Source organism: Mauremys reevesii, linkage group 4 (assembly GCF_016161935.1).
Source record: "Mauremys reevesii isolate NIE-2019 linkage group 4, ASM1616193v1, whole genome shotgun sequence".
In the NCBI taxonomy this organism is placed as follows: domain Eukaryota; kingdom Metazoa; phylum Chordata; order Testudines; family Geoemydidae; genus Mauremys; species Mauremys reevesii.
The window spans coordinates 129,564,765-129,579,994 of record NC_052626.1 but is presented as its reverse complement, the minus strand read 5'-3'; the positions used below and the strand labels follow the sequence as shown (position 1 = coordinate 129,579,994).

At 47.6% G+C, this 15,230-nt stretch overlaps 1 protein-coding gene across 3 annotated transcripts in view; it reads right to left on the bottom strand.

The window, feature by feature from the left end:
- The window catches only part of SCUBE3 (signal peptide, CUB domain and EGF like domain containing 3), a 135,012-nt gene extending 119,958 nt beyond the window's left edge, over positions 1–15,054 (bottom strand). For 2 of the 3 annotated variants that reach the window (XM_039534858.1, XM_039534859.1), the window contains exon 1: positions 14,428–15,054. In XM_039534858.1, the coding sequence (XP_039390792.1) occupies positions 14,428–14,501 (74 nt within the window). In that variant the 5' untranslated portion in view covers positions 14,502–15,054. The remainder of the gene's footprint in view (positions 1–14,427) is intronic. The other variant, XM_039534857.1, reaches the window with a different exon arrangement.
- Between the last annotated feature and the right edge of the window lie 176 nt (positions 15,055–15,230).

Sequence of the window (15,230 nt, the reverse complement as noted above, 5' to 3'; positions counted from 1 at the left end):
ACCACCAGTCAAATCCGGACGGCCTCCCAACACTCCCTTTCTGCCATGTACATGCACGGCTGCACAGCAGTAGCTACTTCACGCGTTCGGAAGCGTGGCTGGCACCCGCATTCCACTCCACCAGCCAGGTCCTCCTACCGGATTGCCCTGGCCTCTCTCGGTGCTGCAGGAAGCCTGGAGCCGAGGGGTAAGGCATGGAGCCGGGCTGGGGAAAAGGGAGGCAGTGCAGCTGGGTCTCGCTCCACCTGCTGGAACCTGTGGCAGCTGCTCTTGGTGCTGGAGACAGGCAGGATGCATCGAGCCAGCAGGGAGGATAAGGAGCAGGATGGGGGAGGTAGGGGTCAGGGCACAATTTAGGTAGGGTGGGAGTGGGACAGGGCACCTGTTTATGGTCCCATCCCAGGATGCATGGAGCTGGCTGCAGAGAGGCTGTTCCCTGCCACTGGTAACAGCATCCAGGGGTTGGTGGTGCTGAAGCAAGCTCCTGGCTGCCTGGTCCAGCAGAGAGCTGCAGCAGGAGGAGGGATGCAGAGAAAAGGAGCCCGTGCCATGGTTGGAGCCAGGGTACCCGGTCCATGTGCTCAGGGCTGAGCTGGCAACTCCACCCCAGGGGCCCTGGAGTGTGGGGAGGAAGCAGGATTAGATGAGGGGGACAGAGAGGGGTTGGGTTTTGGAGATTCTCTCGTGCATGACAGAGCAGTTGAACTGGCATGTTTGATGGAAATAAGAGTTGCACTCATTAAAATTTGAGGGAGGGGGCCCCACAATAAAAACCAGCACGGGCCCATCTTTCAGTTCCACCCCTGCTCCAGCCATTGAAATTGCACTTCAAAGCTTCGGTCACACTTCACTTGGATTACACTTCACTCCACTGCTCCCCAAAGGCTCTGCAAGGGCTTGTTTCACAGACAACTGCCCATGGGGCATCAAATTGGAACAACACACCTAATTTGTCAGCTCCATGGCCCTGTATGTCTTCTGCCCTAAGAACGCTGGAAGGCACAAGAAAGAAAAGAGTGAGAGCTCCTATAGCTCAGCCATTCTTACTCTCATCACATGGTCATCTTCTGAAATTGAAAACAAGCTAACCGTGATTTTCCCAGGTGGCATGGAACAGATGCAGAATAGTCCGGAAAAGAACTGAAAGAAACTGCTTTAAGAAAGGTGTATTAAAGAAATTCTGCAAATAGATCCAGTAACTGTGACCCAAATGTTGAGGCCGTTATGCCGTAAACTCCCCTCAACACCAAAGAGTGTTTTGCTTGAGTCAGGACCAACTAGAATCTTAAACCTAAGGATTTGGCCCTGATAATCCATAGGAAAATGCTGCCACTGCAACTCTTCAAAACATCTTTTGAAGTAATGTATGTTTGTCTTTTGAAATCAATGTACGGAAAGCTCTAAGCAATGCCATGGGACAACTCTGCCAATCCAATTTGAAAATCCTCAACTAGCAGACGATGGCATTCGTACATGGATGACAGAAACCAGGCGGAATAACTAGGCCGGAAAGACCTACCTGAATGGAGCAGTGCAACATTCTAGTGACTTTTTGCAACATGCTGTTTTGAAGCACTGTGGAAACTTTTAGGAGCTAAGTCATTTTTCTCACAGGGCAATTTCCCTCTTTGCAAAAGTTCCCTCTACATGGGAGACACATTGCAGGATGTAATGCACTGAAAGAAAAAGACTGTCCTTCAGTTTCACTATAAACTAGAGACGGGTCTCAAACCAAAATCCTCGCTCTGAGCATTCCTGAAGTTTGGGGACGTTTTGATCTGGATCCAGTCTCATTTCTAGCATGGGTTAAACCAAGACACTTGAACTTTGGGGAAATCTGGATTGGAATCCTCATCTGAAGTTTGCACTGTTTGGTCCTATCTCTTCTATAGTTTCAATATATCTGAGCTCTCCATGAGTAGATTCCATTCTAATTCAGCTGTCTCCTCAGATGCAGGGATGATCTCAAAGATGTCCAGCAAGCAGCACTATATACTAGACCTTTATTTACATGGAAATGACAATAAATCTCTGCCTGTCCGAATGCACTAAGCAAGAGGAGCAGTGCTGTCCTGGGCACAGTGCAAGAGTCTTCGAGTCACAATTCCTGGGTTCCATTCCAGAACCTACTAGTGCAGGGGTGGGAAAATTATGGCCCATAGGCCGGATCTGGCCCGCCAGCCATTTTAATTTGGCCCGTGAGCTCATGCTGGAGAGTGGGGTCTGGGGCTTACCCCACTCCGGTGCTCCAGCCAGGGAGCAGGGTTGGGGGCTGCTCCACGCGGCTCCTGGAAGCAGCAGCATGGCCCCTCTCCAGCTCCTACACATAGGGGCAGCCAGGGGGCTCTGCTCTGCATTCTGCTCCCGCCCCAAGCACCACACCTGCAGCTCTCATTGGTCAGGAACCGCGGCCAATAGGAGCTGCAGGGGCAGCACTTGCAGACGGAGCAGCATGCAGCAGAGCCACCTGGCCTCGTGGGCACATAGAAGCTGTGGGGGGGACAAGCCGCTGCTTCTGGGAGCTTCTTGGGGTAAGTGCCGCCTGGAGCCACACACCTTGTCCCAACCCCCTGTCCCAGCCCAGACCACCCTCCAGCACCCCAAACCCCTCATCCCAAGCCCCACTCCAGAATCTGCACCCCCAGCCGGAGCCCTCCCCCACTCCCCCACCCCTCAACCCCCTGCCCCAGCCCGGAACCCCATCCCGCACCCTGAACTGCTCATTTCTGTCCCCGCCCCAGAACCCTCACCCCTAGAGCCCTCACCCCCTCCCACACCCCAACTCCAATTTCGTGAGCATTCATGGTCTGTCATATAATTTCTATACCCAGATGTGGCCCTCGGACCAAAACGTTTGCCCATCCCTGTATTAGTGAGTCACTGCAAGACTATAAGCCAAACTCAGCTAATTTTTCAGAAGTGTTGACTACTTTTGTCTGCTTCAGTTCTTGAATGCCCAACCTGAGACATCTTGGTCCCAGTTTTGCTCTTCGTAACGCATGCAAATCAGTCAAGGGAATTGCACTTGTGTTCAACTAGTGTGAGAGGAGAACCAGGCTTCTCGTGCTCTAAAGGGAAGATTTCCAGAAGCAGTCAGGCTCCTAAGTGTGCCTTTGAAAAAATCAACCTCAAGGTCAATGGGAGCTTTGGTGCACTGTACCTCTGAAAAACAGGAATAAAGCATCTAAAGATGGCACTGAGAAAGGGAGGTGTCCAAAATTAGTGAATACTTCTGAAAATTGTCCTAATCTCTCCAAGCCTCACTTTACCAAGCTGTAAAATGGGCATCAATCCTGTTTACCCACCTCCCAGGTACACAGCTTGTAAAGGCAATCTGTAAAATTAATTAAGATCAGATTCCGAACACTGTGATTAGGTCTGGAAGAATTCGTTTCGTTTGTTTGTTTGAATAATTTCCACTGATAATATCAATGTTTATTTGTAAGCAGTTTTTCCCATTTTTATTTATTTAAATTTGTATAGTGGTGGGTCACACAATTATTTAATGACAGTAGACTCCATCAATCAAAATCCAATCAGTTCAAGCACCATTTTTCTTACTTTATCTGTAAATTTTGATGATCATCAATGGCAGTTTGCACATGTACAGTGAAATCAATTATCAGAGGGGTAGCCGTGTTAGTCTGGTTCTGTAAAAGCAGCAAAGAATCCTGTGGCACCTTATAGACTAACAGACGTTTTGCAGCATGAGCTTTCGTGGGTGAATACCCACTTCTTCGGATGCAAGTGGGTATTCTTGCATCCGAAGAAGTGGGTATTCACCCATGAAAGCTCATGCTGCAAAACGTCTGTTAGTCTATAAGGTGTCACAGGATTCTTTGCTGCTTTTAGTGAAATCAATGTTTAATGATAAAAATCGAATCCTTCCAAGTTTAAGTGTGGTACAGCGGTATCAAGTATTACACTGCTGAATGACAAGACACCAGGTCCCAAGGTTTGGGCTGCAGAAAACTGGGAAGAGTGTACACAGTTGCCCCTTTACTGTACAGTAGATAGTCCTATTCAAGTAGGAACAGTCCCCCAGGCTCCTGGGATTGGTGTCCACAAGAAAAGCCACAGACAATAAGGTAATAAGGTAATAATTGGAGATATACCAATCTCCTAGAACTGGAAGGGACCTTGAAAGGTCATCAAGTCCAGCCCCCTGCCTTCACTAGCAGGACCAATTTTTTGCCCCAGATCCCCAAGTGGCCCCCTCAAGGATTGAACTACAATAGGAAATGGGGAAGAAACACAAGCTACGCAGGATGAGAAAGGAAAAAAGCAGGCAGAACCTTTAAGAAAAAAAGCAAGCTTCTCAAATGATGGGAATCATTTTTTGACCATCAACTGGATGCACAGTGCTCTGCAAAGCATAAAGGAGATACGGACACAGCCCTCAAGGGACTTTCATCCAAGCAGCACAAAGTGTGCGATCTTGCCTGGGAGCTAACCTGTGCTACCATGACTTCACTGCTATTGTGAGTGGAGCTAGCTGGATCAAAGCTAGCTCAGGTGTATCTATATGTGCAGCAGTCCCACTCTGACTGCAGAGTCTGCTTCATTTATGCAGTGAGATGTGTTCACTGCCAAACAAAGCCTATAACAACCTGCACTGCTATAGCTCATTCCGTCCAAGGATCTGCAGGAATTTACAACTATGAATGAACTAACCCTCAGAGCACCCTGGAAGGTTCTCTTCCATTTTCCTCACCCCAAAGAGGACAACCATATGCTAGCGTAGGCCCCTGGCAGGGCTGAAACCCTGCAAGCTGCTATGGTTTCTGACCAAGTATTAAGCATTGGGGGGGTGGAGGGGGGAGCATACAAGCCTTGTTTAGAGCCAACCAAGGCAGACCATTAAAAGAGTAGATGAACCCACCAATTAACAGCAGAGCTGGTTGGGGATTTTTTGACAAACTGCATTTTCCTCACCCAAAACTGCCAATTAGCCAAAACCAAAATTGTTTGTGAAACAGGGACAATTTCAACAAATCTCCCAACTCAAAACATTATTGGGGGGTGGAGGGGAACTCTGAAATGGTAAAAAAAAAAAAACAACAACCCACCATTTTGACATTTTCTAAATGAAAAGTTCCAGCATTTGTTTTTAGTGGAAACAACTTTTTGTTTTGAAAATTTAGTCAATTTAGACTAAACAAAAGGTTTAAAAAGGTTAAATCAAAATGAAACGTTTCAAAATTATCGAAAAAAAGTTTTGATTGACCCGAACCGATTTTGGGGGGGATTTCTGGTTTGTGAAAATTCTCAATTTCAACTTTTTGCCCTATTTTGAGGTAGGAAAAGTTTTTAATATCTCAAAGATTTTCACAGGTGCTGTTTCCTATCATCCAACTTTCAGGTCCTCTTCATCTGTTGCACGTTAAAATCACTGAATCTAGCTGGATGGCCATATTAGGCACTTGGTTCCCCATCTGTAAAATGGGGCTAATCATACTGCATTTGTCCTACCCTGTCTGTTTAAACTGTAAGCTCTTTAGGGCAGCGGCTGCAGATATGTGTTTGTACAATGCCTAGCACGAGTCTTGGTTAGTCAAGAGCAGAGCTGGGCACAAAACCCGTATCTCCCAGCTCTCAGTTCTATGCACCAGCCCTCAGATAAAACCTTCCAAAGATTTTTCTCTCCGAGAGAGAGGACTTTAGTCCTCAAAAGAGAAGGAGTGGAATTTCTAATTCAGCTGAAGCAGCAGCAGTGCAGATTTTGAATCCACTCTTTTCTGTGAGCGGGGGCCGACGATGTGATGCCAATTAAGCTTTAACATTCCCTGTTCGGATATGTTTGCTTTTTTGTAAACAGAGACACGGAATTTTTCTTGGCCACTGCTACCGCTCACAGCTTTGTGGACTGTACCCTCTAAGCATTTGCTCCCAGGTGATTTGGATCAGGATATACCAGGAAGTTTGCTTTTCGCTGCCTCAGTCAACGAGTGGGTGTGTAAACACTGACCAATTTCAGTGAAGGTTCGACGCCTTTAAATGGGGACTTTCACGTTAGTCAGACTTTAAAAACCACATCGTATTTAAACAAAAAATCCATTTCCCTTTCCATCAGCTGCAGCAGCCACCGAAGATATTTTTGTTTGAACAAGTGGGTCCCTCCCACCCATTACCTCCTCCCATGCAATAGGCTGGCTGGTGAAGTCATAAGGCTGGATTTACAACAGCGACAAGGGTTTGTCAGGACAAAGGCACTGTAGATCCCACATGAAGGAGGAGGATGACAGCATACAATTTTCTCTGCACATAAAACATTGGGTGGGGGGGAATGACTCTCCCCTGCATGGCGGCAGCTTTGTGTCACTACACTGATGCAAAGCTAGTTTAGCTGGCTGCTGGGGGGATCTTCTAACAGAGGGGAATCCTGGAGCCACAAAAGCAGCTCCTATGCCACCCACCTATGCAGCATAAGGGATGTGACCTAGGGAAGGAGGTGCGTCCCAGTTGTGCCTGCCCCCTGGTGATCCCCAGCTGTTGTAATGGTCGCTGGTGGCCATTGGCAGGAACTGACTAGGTCAGATGCCCAGTTGCAAGGGGGACCTTTGTCGTCACCACTACTCTGCTACGCTGAATGCTCCTCACCGACAGCTTAGGATCAGTCCTTTATAGCTGGGATTTCTGAAGGAACCTAAGAGAGTTGGGTACTCCAATCCCATTGAAAAAAGATAGGGCGTGGGTACTTAGCGCCTTTGACATTCCCAGCCTATGTTTGTACAGGCCAGATTTTCAACAGAGCTCAGAGTGTTGGGTGCTTAGCTCATTTGACAGCCGAGTCCCAATGGAGGGCAAAGGCGAGCACTTAATCTGTTCCCAAGGGCAAACCCTACTCTCTCGGATGTAATTCACCCTTATGGAGAGCGCTTGTGCCGCACTCACGGACCATATATGTGCCTCAAACTAGGGCCTCGGACGGTGCCTACATTTTCTGCTAGCAGTGAATTCCACCCAGTAAGAGTGCCACGAGGTCTTAGCGCTAGCGTAGCCCAGACAGGAGGTCAGGATTTAGAGTCAGGAACCAAGGTGAAGATCCGGGGGTTACAAAATTCTGGGTAGATAAAGCTTCCTTCTGACAAATCTCCAAACAGCAAACTGCATGGAACTTCAGTCATTCGAGAGAGATCACTTAAGATCTGATTCACTCTGCTGGGATCACAGCCTGATGGATTAGGTAAAATAAATGAATCTAAACCAGTTGGATGGACTGAGTTCATTGAAACGGTAAAGAAAACCCCCGCATTAACAGCGCTCCTAGTTCCTCTTCCTTTACTGCAAATTAAACCCATCTCAGCCCACATAGGAATTACATTCCCTTACAGCGACCTGCAGGAAATGCATTAAAAATACATTCTGCCAATTACAAATCTTCATGTCAGCAGCCACAGGGGAGAGAATTAATGCAGGGAAGGGAATTAATGCAGGGCAAATACACCCCCCCACACACACACACCATCGCCTCCTCTGGGGCAAGGGCATGGAGGATTTATAGGCTGAGAGATCTGGGGGTCTGGAAGTAGCAGGACCTGAGCTCTGTCATGAAACTGAAAGAGACGACAACAGGGTGAGATTTATTCAAAGTGCTGTTTTCAATTTATTTTAAAACATAAATGTTGTCTCTCCCTCTCCCCAGCCTTCCAACAAAAAGCTATAAAGCCACAGATCCAAAGGGGCTCTGGAATCACACACAATAGGTCTGGATTCACTGAGGGAGGGCACCAGTCAAAAGGGCTCTGGGGACAAATTCACCCCATTACAAGCTTTTCTTGAAAACAGAGCCAAACTGCTTTCATACCTCATAGGCCAGATTTTCAAACACTGGTGTCTTGGCAGCACCGAAAAAACAATGAGCCTGTAAAGAGGGGATTCCTTTCATTACCCTCCCCAAATTGGCTTCATGTCTCTCCCTATGTCTGGAACAAAACTCTTCCTTCTTGCTCAGCCAATCTCTTTCCACATCCTTATGGCTCCAGGATCCTTGACAAGTAAGAGACATCAACCTAGGCCTCCTTGCACATTGAAAGGTGGGTGTAAGCAGGTTTATGAGAACTCAGTCCAAATTACACATGCCCAAATTCAGAGGTGATGGGTTTCCAATTTGTTTGTGAAATGCCATGTGCGCTTATGACATGGCATCTGTTATCATTATCAGTAATGAGAGGGATAGGGAGAGCTCTCCCCAAATCTACCTATAGGATCCCCCATCACCCTGGTATCGGAGCACCTCACAAACATTAATCAATTTATCCTCAACACAATGAATAGAGAGAGATTAAGGGACTTGCCCTAGGTCACACAGGAAGTCTTTAGCAGAGCCAAGAATCAAACCCAGGCCTTCCGAATCTCTGAACCACAGGACAATTCTTCCTCATCACTCATTATAATATCTAGCTCTTAGACAGCACTTTCCATCAGTAGATCTGATATAGATACTGCAGAGGTCAGCTATTCAAGGTCACATACAGTCCTTCCCCCAGGCATGCATGGTCCTTGCACTTTTTGCTGGGAGGACCGGCTTGTCTTCGTTTCCCTGACGTCCTGTTGGTGTCAGATTCTCAGTCCTGGAAACACTGAGAACTGCTCCAGTTACGTCTCCAAGGCATTGCCTGTTATATTTTTGGAAAGTTTAACAGAATAATTATCAGATTATGCATCACTAGCGGGGAGCCTTGTCTGTAAATTAATTCCGCTTGAGGTTAGTCTGCTGCCGTTTAGGAACAGTTCTATGAATTGAATTCACCCTTGGAAAATTAATAAAACTCAACCCTGCTGACCAAAATGATATGTTTGCCTGAATATTAAGCATATGAAGATCATTGCTAACACCTCTACCTTTAGACCATACCACTCCCAAATCATATGACGATTATTACCTTGTGAGACAGAGGTCATAGGACAGCTCTGAGACCTCATGGCAAATCCAGGGAAATTACCTTTCCAATGATACCTGGTAAGACCTTCAACTCCTAATACCTCAGGTCAGTGGCTCTTGATTCCATGAGCTTTACTGGCGTGACAAGCTATACAAATGCTGCCAGATACCTGCCTATGATAGAACTAAGCATTTTTTGGGTGTTGAGCCCACATCCATTTTCCAGCAGAGGCTGTTCCTGAGCTGGTGGCATGTTGCTATGTGGTGAGATTGCCATCTCTGCCTTCTCCCTCCGTCTCCCAAGGCTAGGCACAGGGTTTCCCTTATCGCCTTTTGAGGAGACGTCTTTTATTGTTCCCTGCTAGTCTGAGGAAATCTCTCACACTTCCTTGTATTTCAGACACTGGAGCAGAAAGTGACCCCTTCCGCTCTCTGTTATTACGTGGCTAGGAAGCCATGTCCTTAGTGCCAATATTTTGTCTTCTGGAGTGCCTGTGGCATAAGACTCTCAAAGCATTTTATGAGCATCAAGGGATTAATCCAACCATCTCCTCTATAGCGTTATCACCATTTTACAGATGGGGAAACTGAGGCATGCTAATGGGCTAGCACATGAGGCACATACTTGGGGTGATTAGCTCCTCCCATTGCTGCAGCTACACTCTATTTTAGCACGCTAGCTCAATCTGAGCTAGCACAGATATCTCTGCTCAAGCTGGGAATCACTCCCCTCTCCCCAGGTCTAAGTGTAGATGTACCCTTAGGGTGCTCACATATAGCAGCTGCACTCCCAACTACAATGTGTGTCTGGTTGGTGCAACAATGTGTGTGTGTGTGTAGGTAAACCCGTGGGCAGGCATGCACATACATGCATTTCTCCTTGAGGCAAATTAGGCCCATGCCTGCCCTTTCTGCAGCAGTGTGCACAGGATACCCGCACTGGGTGCAGAGTGCATGCACATGTGTGTCACTGGGACAGCAGAGTGGAGGTCTATGCATGCATACATGTGTGTAGGGGCTGGCAGAGATATGCAACTCGTGTTTTGTGACCATTCTCACCCCCCGCAAGTGCCCCACTCTGCTTTATAGCCTCATGGCTCCTGCTGACAGCTGCACTTGCTAAACCATTGGCTGATCACACTCAATTAGCAGGCTGAGCATCAGCGCATGCAGGTTACTGGGAGGTTATAAAATAAACTTGGAAGGGGGGGAGGGAGATATTTCATAGGAGCAAGAAGATCCCCCAGAGCTCACCAGTGATTTCAATGGCAGCATAAACGCCTATCAGACGAGCAAGATTAAAGCAAAATCCACATGGTGAAATCCCAGACCCACTGAAGTTAATGAGAGTTTTGCCCTTGGCTTCAATAGGGCCAGGATGTCAAGGCGAGTGTTTTGGACCCATAGGGAGCAAACGGATAAAATAAATGGAGAGGCAACTGTTGTAGACACTATATCCTGCAGCTGCTTGTAGTACCTCCTACCACTCTCCACAGCCGCACTGGCAGCGTAGGATTTTTATTAGCTCTGACAGTTCTAAGGTTAATACTTCTGCAGCTGACAGGCACTAAGCCGGAGACTTGCATAGGCTTTAGATATGAAAACAATCAGCCCGCTGCTGATGCCATTATTGCCCCAGACTAGAGAGCATGGAGAAATTCCTGCCATTCCACAGAGGGCAAAGGGACCCGGACGGGGTGACCTCCTTTTGTTCAGGTCCACCCTCACTTGGCCAGGGAAAACCTTCCCAATTATTTGTGACTTCCATAGATGAAACACATTGTAAAGGGGAGCAAAGGAAGATTGGAAGGGTCAATAAATGTGGAGGAATGTCTTTCTTAAGGAACATTATATACCATATCTAGAGGAGAGAGAGAGACATTAGAGAAGTGAAACCGAGTTTTCATCTGTCCTTAGTGTTTCTTTTGTTGCTGTTTTGTTAACAGTGCTTATACGATGGACACTACACAAGACTCTATATAGATAGAGATCTACTGTAGACAGACAGATCCTGAATTTGGTTTCTATAATCGCTGTGTATAAAGAACGGCCCTTATGAACCACTGGCCTGTTTTTCAGAGCTGCTGACTGCAGGCAGGTTCCGCCGACCACAATACAAGTTGCAGGTGCTCAGTATTCCCTGAAAATCGGGCCACATGACTCCTTCTCAATTGATCAGTAGAGGGGAAAATACTTTATATAACACTTTTCATCCACAAGCCTCAAACCATTTTACAAAGGGGAAGTTTCACTATTCCCATTTTACAGATGGGGAAACTGAGGCACTGAGCCTACAGATCACATTTTCCAAAAAGTGGCCTCTGAACTTGGGTTCTCAACCTCAGACCCCGTGACCTGATTTTCAGCATTATTGAGCATTCACAGCTCTAAATTAAGTCAGTGGGAGCTCTGGGTGCTCAGCTGCTTTGAACATAGGTTGGTTAAAATGTGATTTTGGGTTACACGGATTTGTCCCCTTCACCAACTCCCTTTCTTCACCCCCATGCTCCCTCTACCATAGACTATCAGGGTTAGTAGGGACCTCAGGAGGTCATCTAGTCCAACCCCCTGCTCAAAGCAGGACCAGTCCCCAACTAAATTATGTACACCTGCCTCTCAGTCCAGCTACATATCTGCAATTGCTTCAGGCCAAAGCACTGCTACATTCAGGACCAGATTTTCACAAAATGCTCAGCCTTCCCCCCCCGCGCAGCTCCCAATTGTTCTCAAGGGGAACTGCTGAATGCACTTTCAAAAAGGTGGCCATTCACTGAGGTTCCTAAATGGGGGGGCTGAGCTCTGCTTAAAATCTAACCCAAATTGCTAGGGCCAGGGCAACCCAGTTAAACCTTGTCTTTATGAGAAGGGCGGCTAGGAGTGAGCTTCTGTCTTCTAAGCTTTTCCCAATGTGCCCTTGTTCTCTCCCCAAGTCACCTGTCATGAAAGGCTACTGCCATCTGCTGGTGAACATAAGAGTCCTGCAGCCTCCCAAATAATCAAATACTCCTGGCAAGATGTACAAGTGTCAACGGTACTGTATTTCTGGTAGGCAATGGCTCAATGCAGCCGTTATCTGCCTAGGAAAGGGCTTCTCAAACAAGGGAATTGTATCCCTGTGCAGAGAGCCAGCACAATGCCTGTGCACCACCTAAGTCCTCAATATAGGGCTACAGAGATGCACAGACCCTGTGAGAACCCTCTGCACAAGAAAAGTACATCCAGAGCAAATGGAAGGTTTAACCTTTGTGCCCATTTACTCTCCTCAGACCTCTGAAACAGTAGCAGCCATATTTAGTATTGGCCTCAAGGCCCCCAACCCAGATCAGAGCCCCACCATTCTGGGTGCTATCCACCCAAAGTAAAAACCAGTCTCTGTCCCAAAGAGCTTACGACCTAGACAGACGGGAGCAGAAACAGAAGCACGGAGAAGTAAAATGACACTCCCAGAGCCAAGCAGCAAGTCTTCAGCAGAACGGCAGTTGGAATGTGGGTCTCCTGATGCCCAGGCCACTAGACCATGTTGCATCTCATTAATTTCATTTAGCCACATGAGAGCATTTTTATAACATTTATATTTAAATAACTGCTACAGCAGGGTATGTGCATAAAGGCAACAGGGTCCCCATGAGAAATGAAAACAGCTCCTGAATCGTTATCCCTACCCCAAATGTCACCCACCCTAGCCTCCCTGACCCCACCAGCCTGGCCTGAAAGTCTTCAAACTCAGGCTTTTCTCACTTGAACTACTACACTTTGGCCCCAGTTTATGGCTACACAATCCAGGTGGAAAGCACCTGAGGTTATGAAGATTAACAAGGAGGTGGTGGGAGAGAGGGTTTTTTTGCCAGAGCCTGAGGCAGGGAGATCACAGACAGGCTGGAGATGATCAAGTGTGCTATGAAAGTTGGGGGATCCTGCTATAGAGGGGTTCCTGTAGGCAGACGGGGCTCATGCCTGTGTTACTTCCTCGAGAGTCCTGCAAAAGCTCTGGCTACTTTCACTCCTAAGGGAAGAAGAGTAGAATGGGAAGCAGCCCCTAGAGCAGCAGTTCTCAAACTGTGGGTCAGGACCCCCCTTTTAATGGGGTCACCAGGGTTGGCATTAGAGTTGCTGGGGTCTGGGGTCGAAGCCCGAGCCCTACCACCCAGGGCTGAAGCCTGAGGTCTTCAGCCCTGGGCGGTGGGACTCAGGCTTTGGCTTCAGCCCTGGGCGGTAGGACTCAGGTTACAGGCTGAAGCTTTGGCCCCCCCTGCATGGAGTGGTGGAGCTCAGGCTTTGCCCCCCGCCCCATGTGAGCTCAGGCTTAGGTTCCCCCCCCACGGTCATGTATTAATTTTTGTTGTCAGAAGGGGGTCTCGGTGCCATGAAGTTTGAGAACCACTGCCCTAGAGCAGTGGTCCCCAACCTTTTTCGTCTGGCGCGCCACGGAAGACCGTGGCAGCAGACAAGCAACCACCAAAATGCCACCGACAAGCGGCGTCATCCAGAGGCGTCGCTGCTGAAATGCCGTTGAATTTTGGCAGATGCTCATCCACTGGCCAGTAGGTGGGTGCACTTAAGACACCACAGCGGGTGCCATGGTGTCTGTGGGCACCACCACGTTGGGGACCCCTGCCCTAGAGAATGAGGGTCAGAACTCTAGCCACCTGATTTCCACCTCACACTCAGCCTGGCACCTTGAAGTGTTTAACCAGAGGGCTCTATCCTAAAGGAAAGACTTGCACAGCCCTTGAGGGGAGATTCATCAGAGAGATGTCAGAGGCAAAGGGTCCAGGAAAGGAGCTGCTGAGGTCTCTGGTACTACAGAATCAACACTCTGAATATCCAGAGAATATGTGAGCCAACAGCATACATCTCACAGCAGAAGTGAGTGATACAGCCCAGTCTTCTAGCACCGATGTCTCTTGGAACAATAAAGATACTAGATACAGGCTCTCCCCTTCGTCCAGCAGGATGCAGATTTGTTAACCTTTAGGCCTGTGGCAAAACCCACTCATTTTCCTGAGGGTATGGGGCGTGAGCAGATTGATGGGACAAGGACAAAGTTGCGTATCATAGAATATCAGGGTTGGAAGGGACCTCAGGAGGTCACCTAGTCCAACCCCCTGCTCAAAGCAGAACCAATCCCCAGACAGATTTTTACCCCAGTTCCCTAAATGTCCCCCTCAAAGATTGAACTCACAACCCTGGGTTTAGCAGGCCAATGCTCAAACCACTGAGCTATCCCTCCCCGTGTAGTTGTTATGGAGGTTAGTTTTCACATTGCTTACCCATGCAGTACACAAGGAAGACAGTACAGTTTTAATTTTTGGATGGAATAGTTTGTACTGAGTTTTCTAAACTGCTCAGAGATCAGGATAGTGCTTAAACAATCACAATAAATATAGTTTGGAAGGAAAAGGCAAGAAAACGCAGGCACCAACATAAATTAACAAAATTATTCCTCTCCAGTAAGCCATCAAGTGAACAATGGATGAATCTGTGCACCTTCCTTCCTCCCCCACCCCTCTTCTGCAAAAGAAAAGAAAAGAAAAAGGATTTACTTTGATTGCAGGCTCTTCAGGGCAAGGACCATCTTTTTCACTCTGCTTGTACAACACCTGGCATCCTGATTCATGACTGGGGCTCCCAGGCACCACTACACTGTAAATAACAATTTAAAAATCTTTATCCTCCTATAGGTTTCCAACATGCTTATTACTATAGTTCTGTACCACTTCACGTACAATTCATCCCACCTCCACTTTTCACAAGAACCAGAACCCAGGATTCCTCACTCTCCTAGAAACCTCCAATGGTGGGAACAGAACCCAAGTGTCCTAACTCCCCTAAAGCCCCCTCTTTGCCAGCTAGGAGGCCTAGTTCAGTCAACCCCTGCTCTGATCACTAAACATTACTATCTCCCATGTGCCTGACTTACTTTGCAATCAGCCCTATGCCTCCCCTAGGATCATAGCACCCTCTGGAGTGTGAACAACCATACACATGCTACCAACCTACAGCTATTAATTTACATGGTCCATCCAGTCAGAAGGGGAAAGGAGCCTACCAGGCACTTTTTAAAATAAATTACCATGAAGGCGCCTATAAACAGAGCAGGCCCTACAATAAATAAATCCTCAAAGGATCATGCAACTCTACAGCTAAAGTCCTAGGGAGGTCCCCCCGCCTTTGCTCTAGTTGACTCTTCCCTTCACCTGTCTACCTCCTCCTCTATTGGATGGTAGAGTCCAAGTAGGTCTGTGGACCAGCCACTCTTTGGAGCATTCCATTTGGCTAGTGGGGGGATGTTATACGAAAAAATATAGCTCCAATGGGAGCGTAGTGCTGGATTAACTATCGCGCC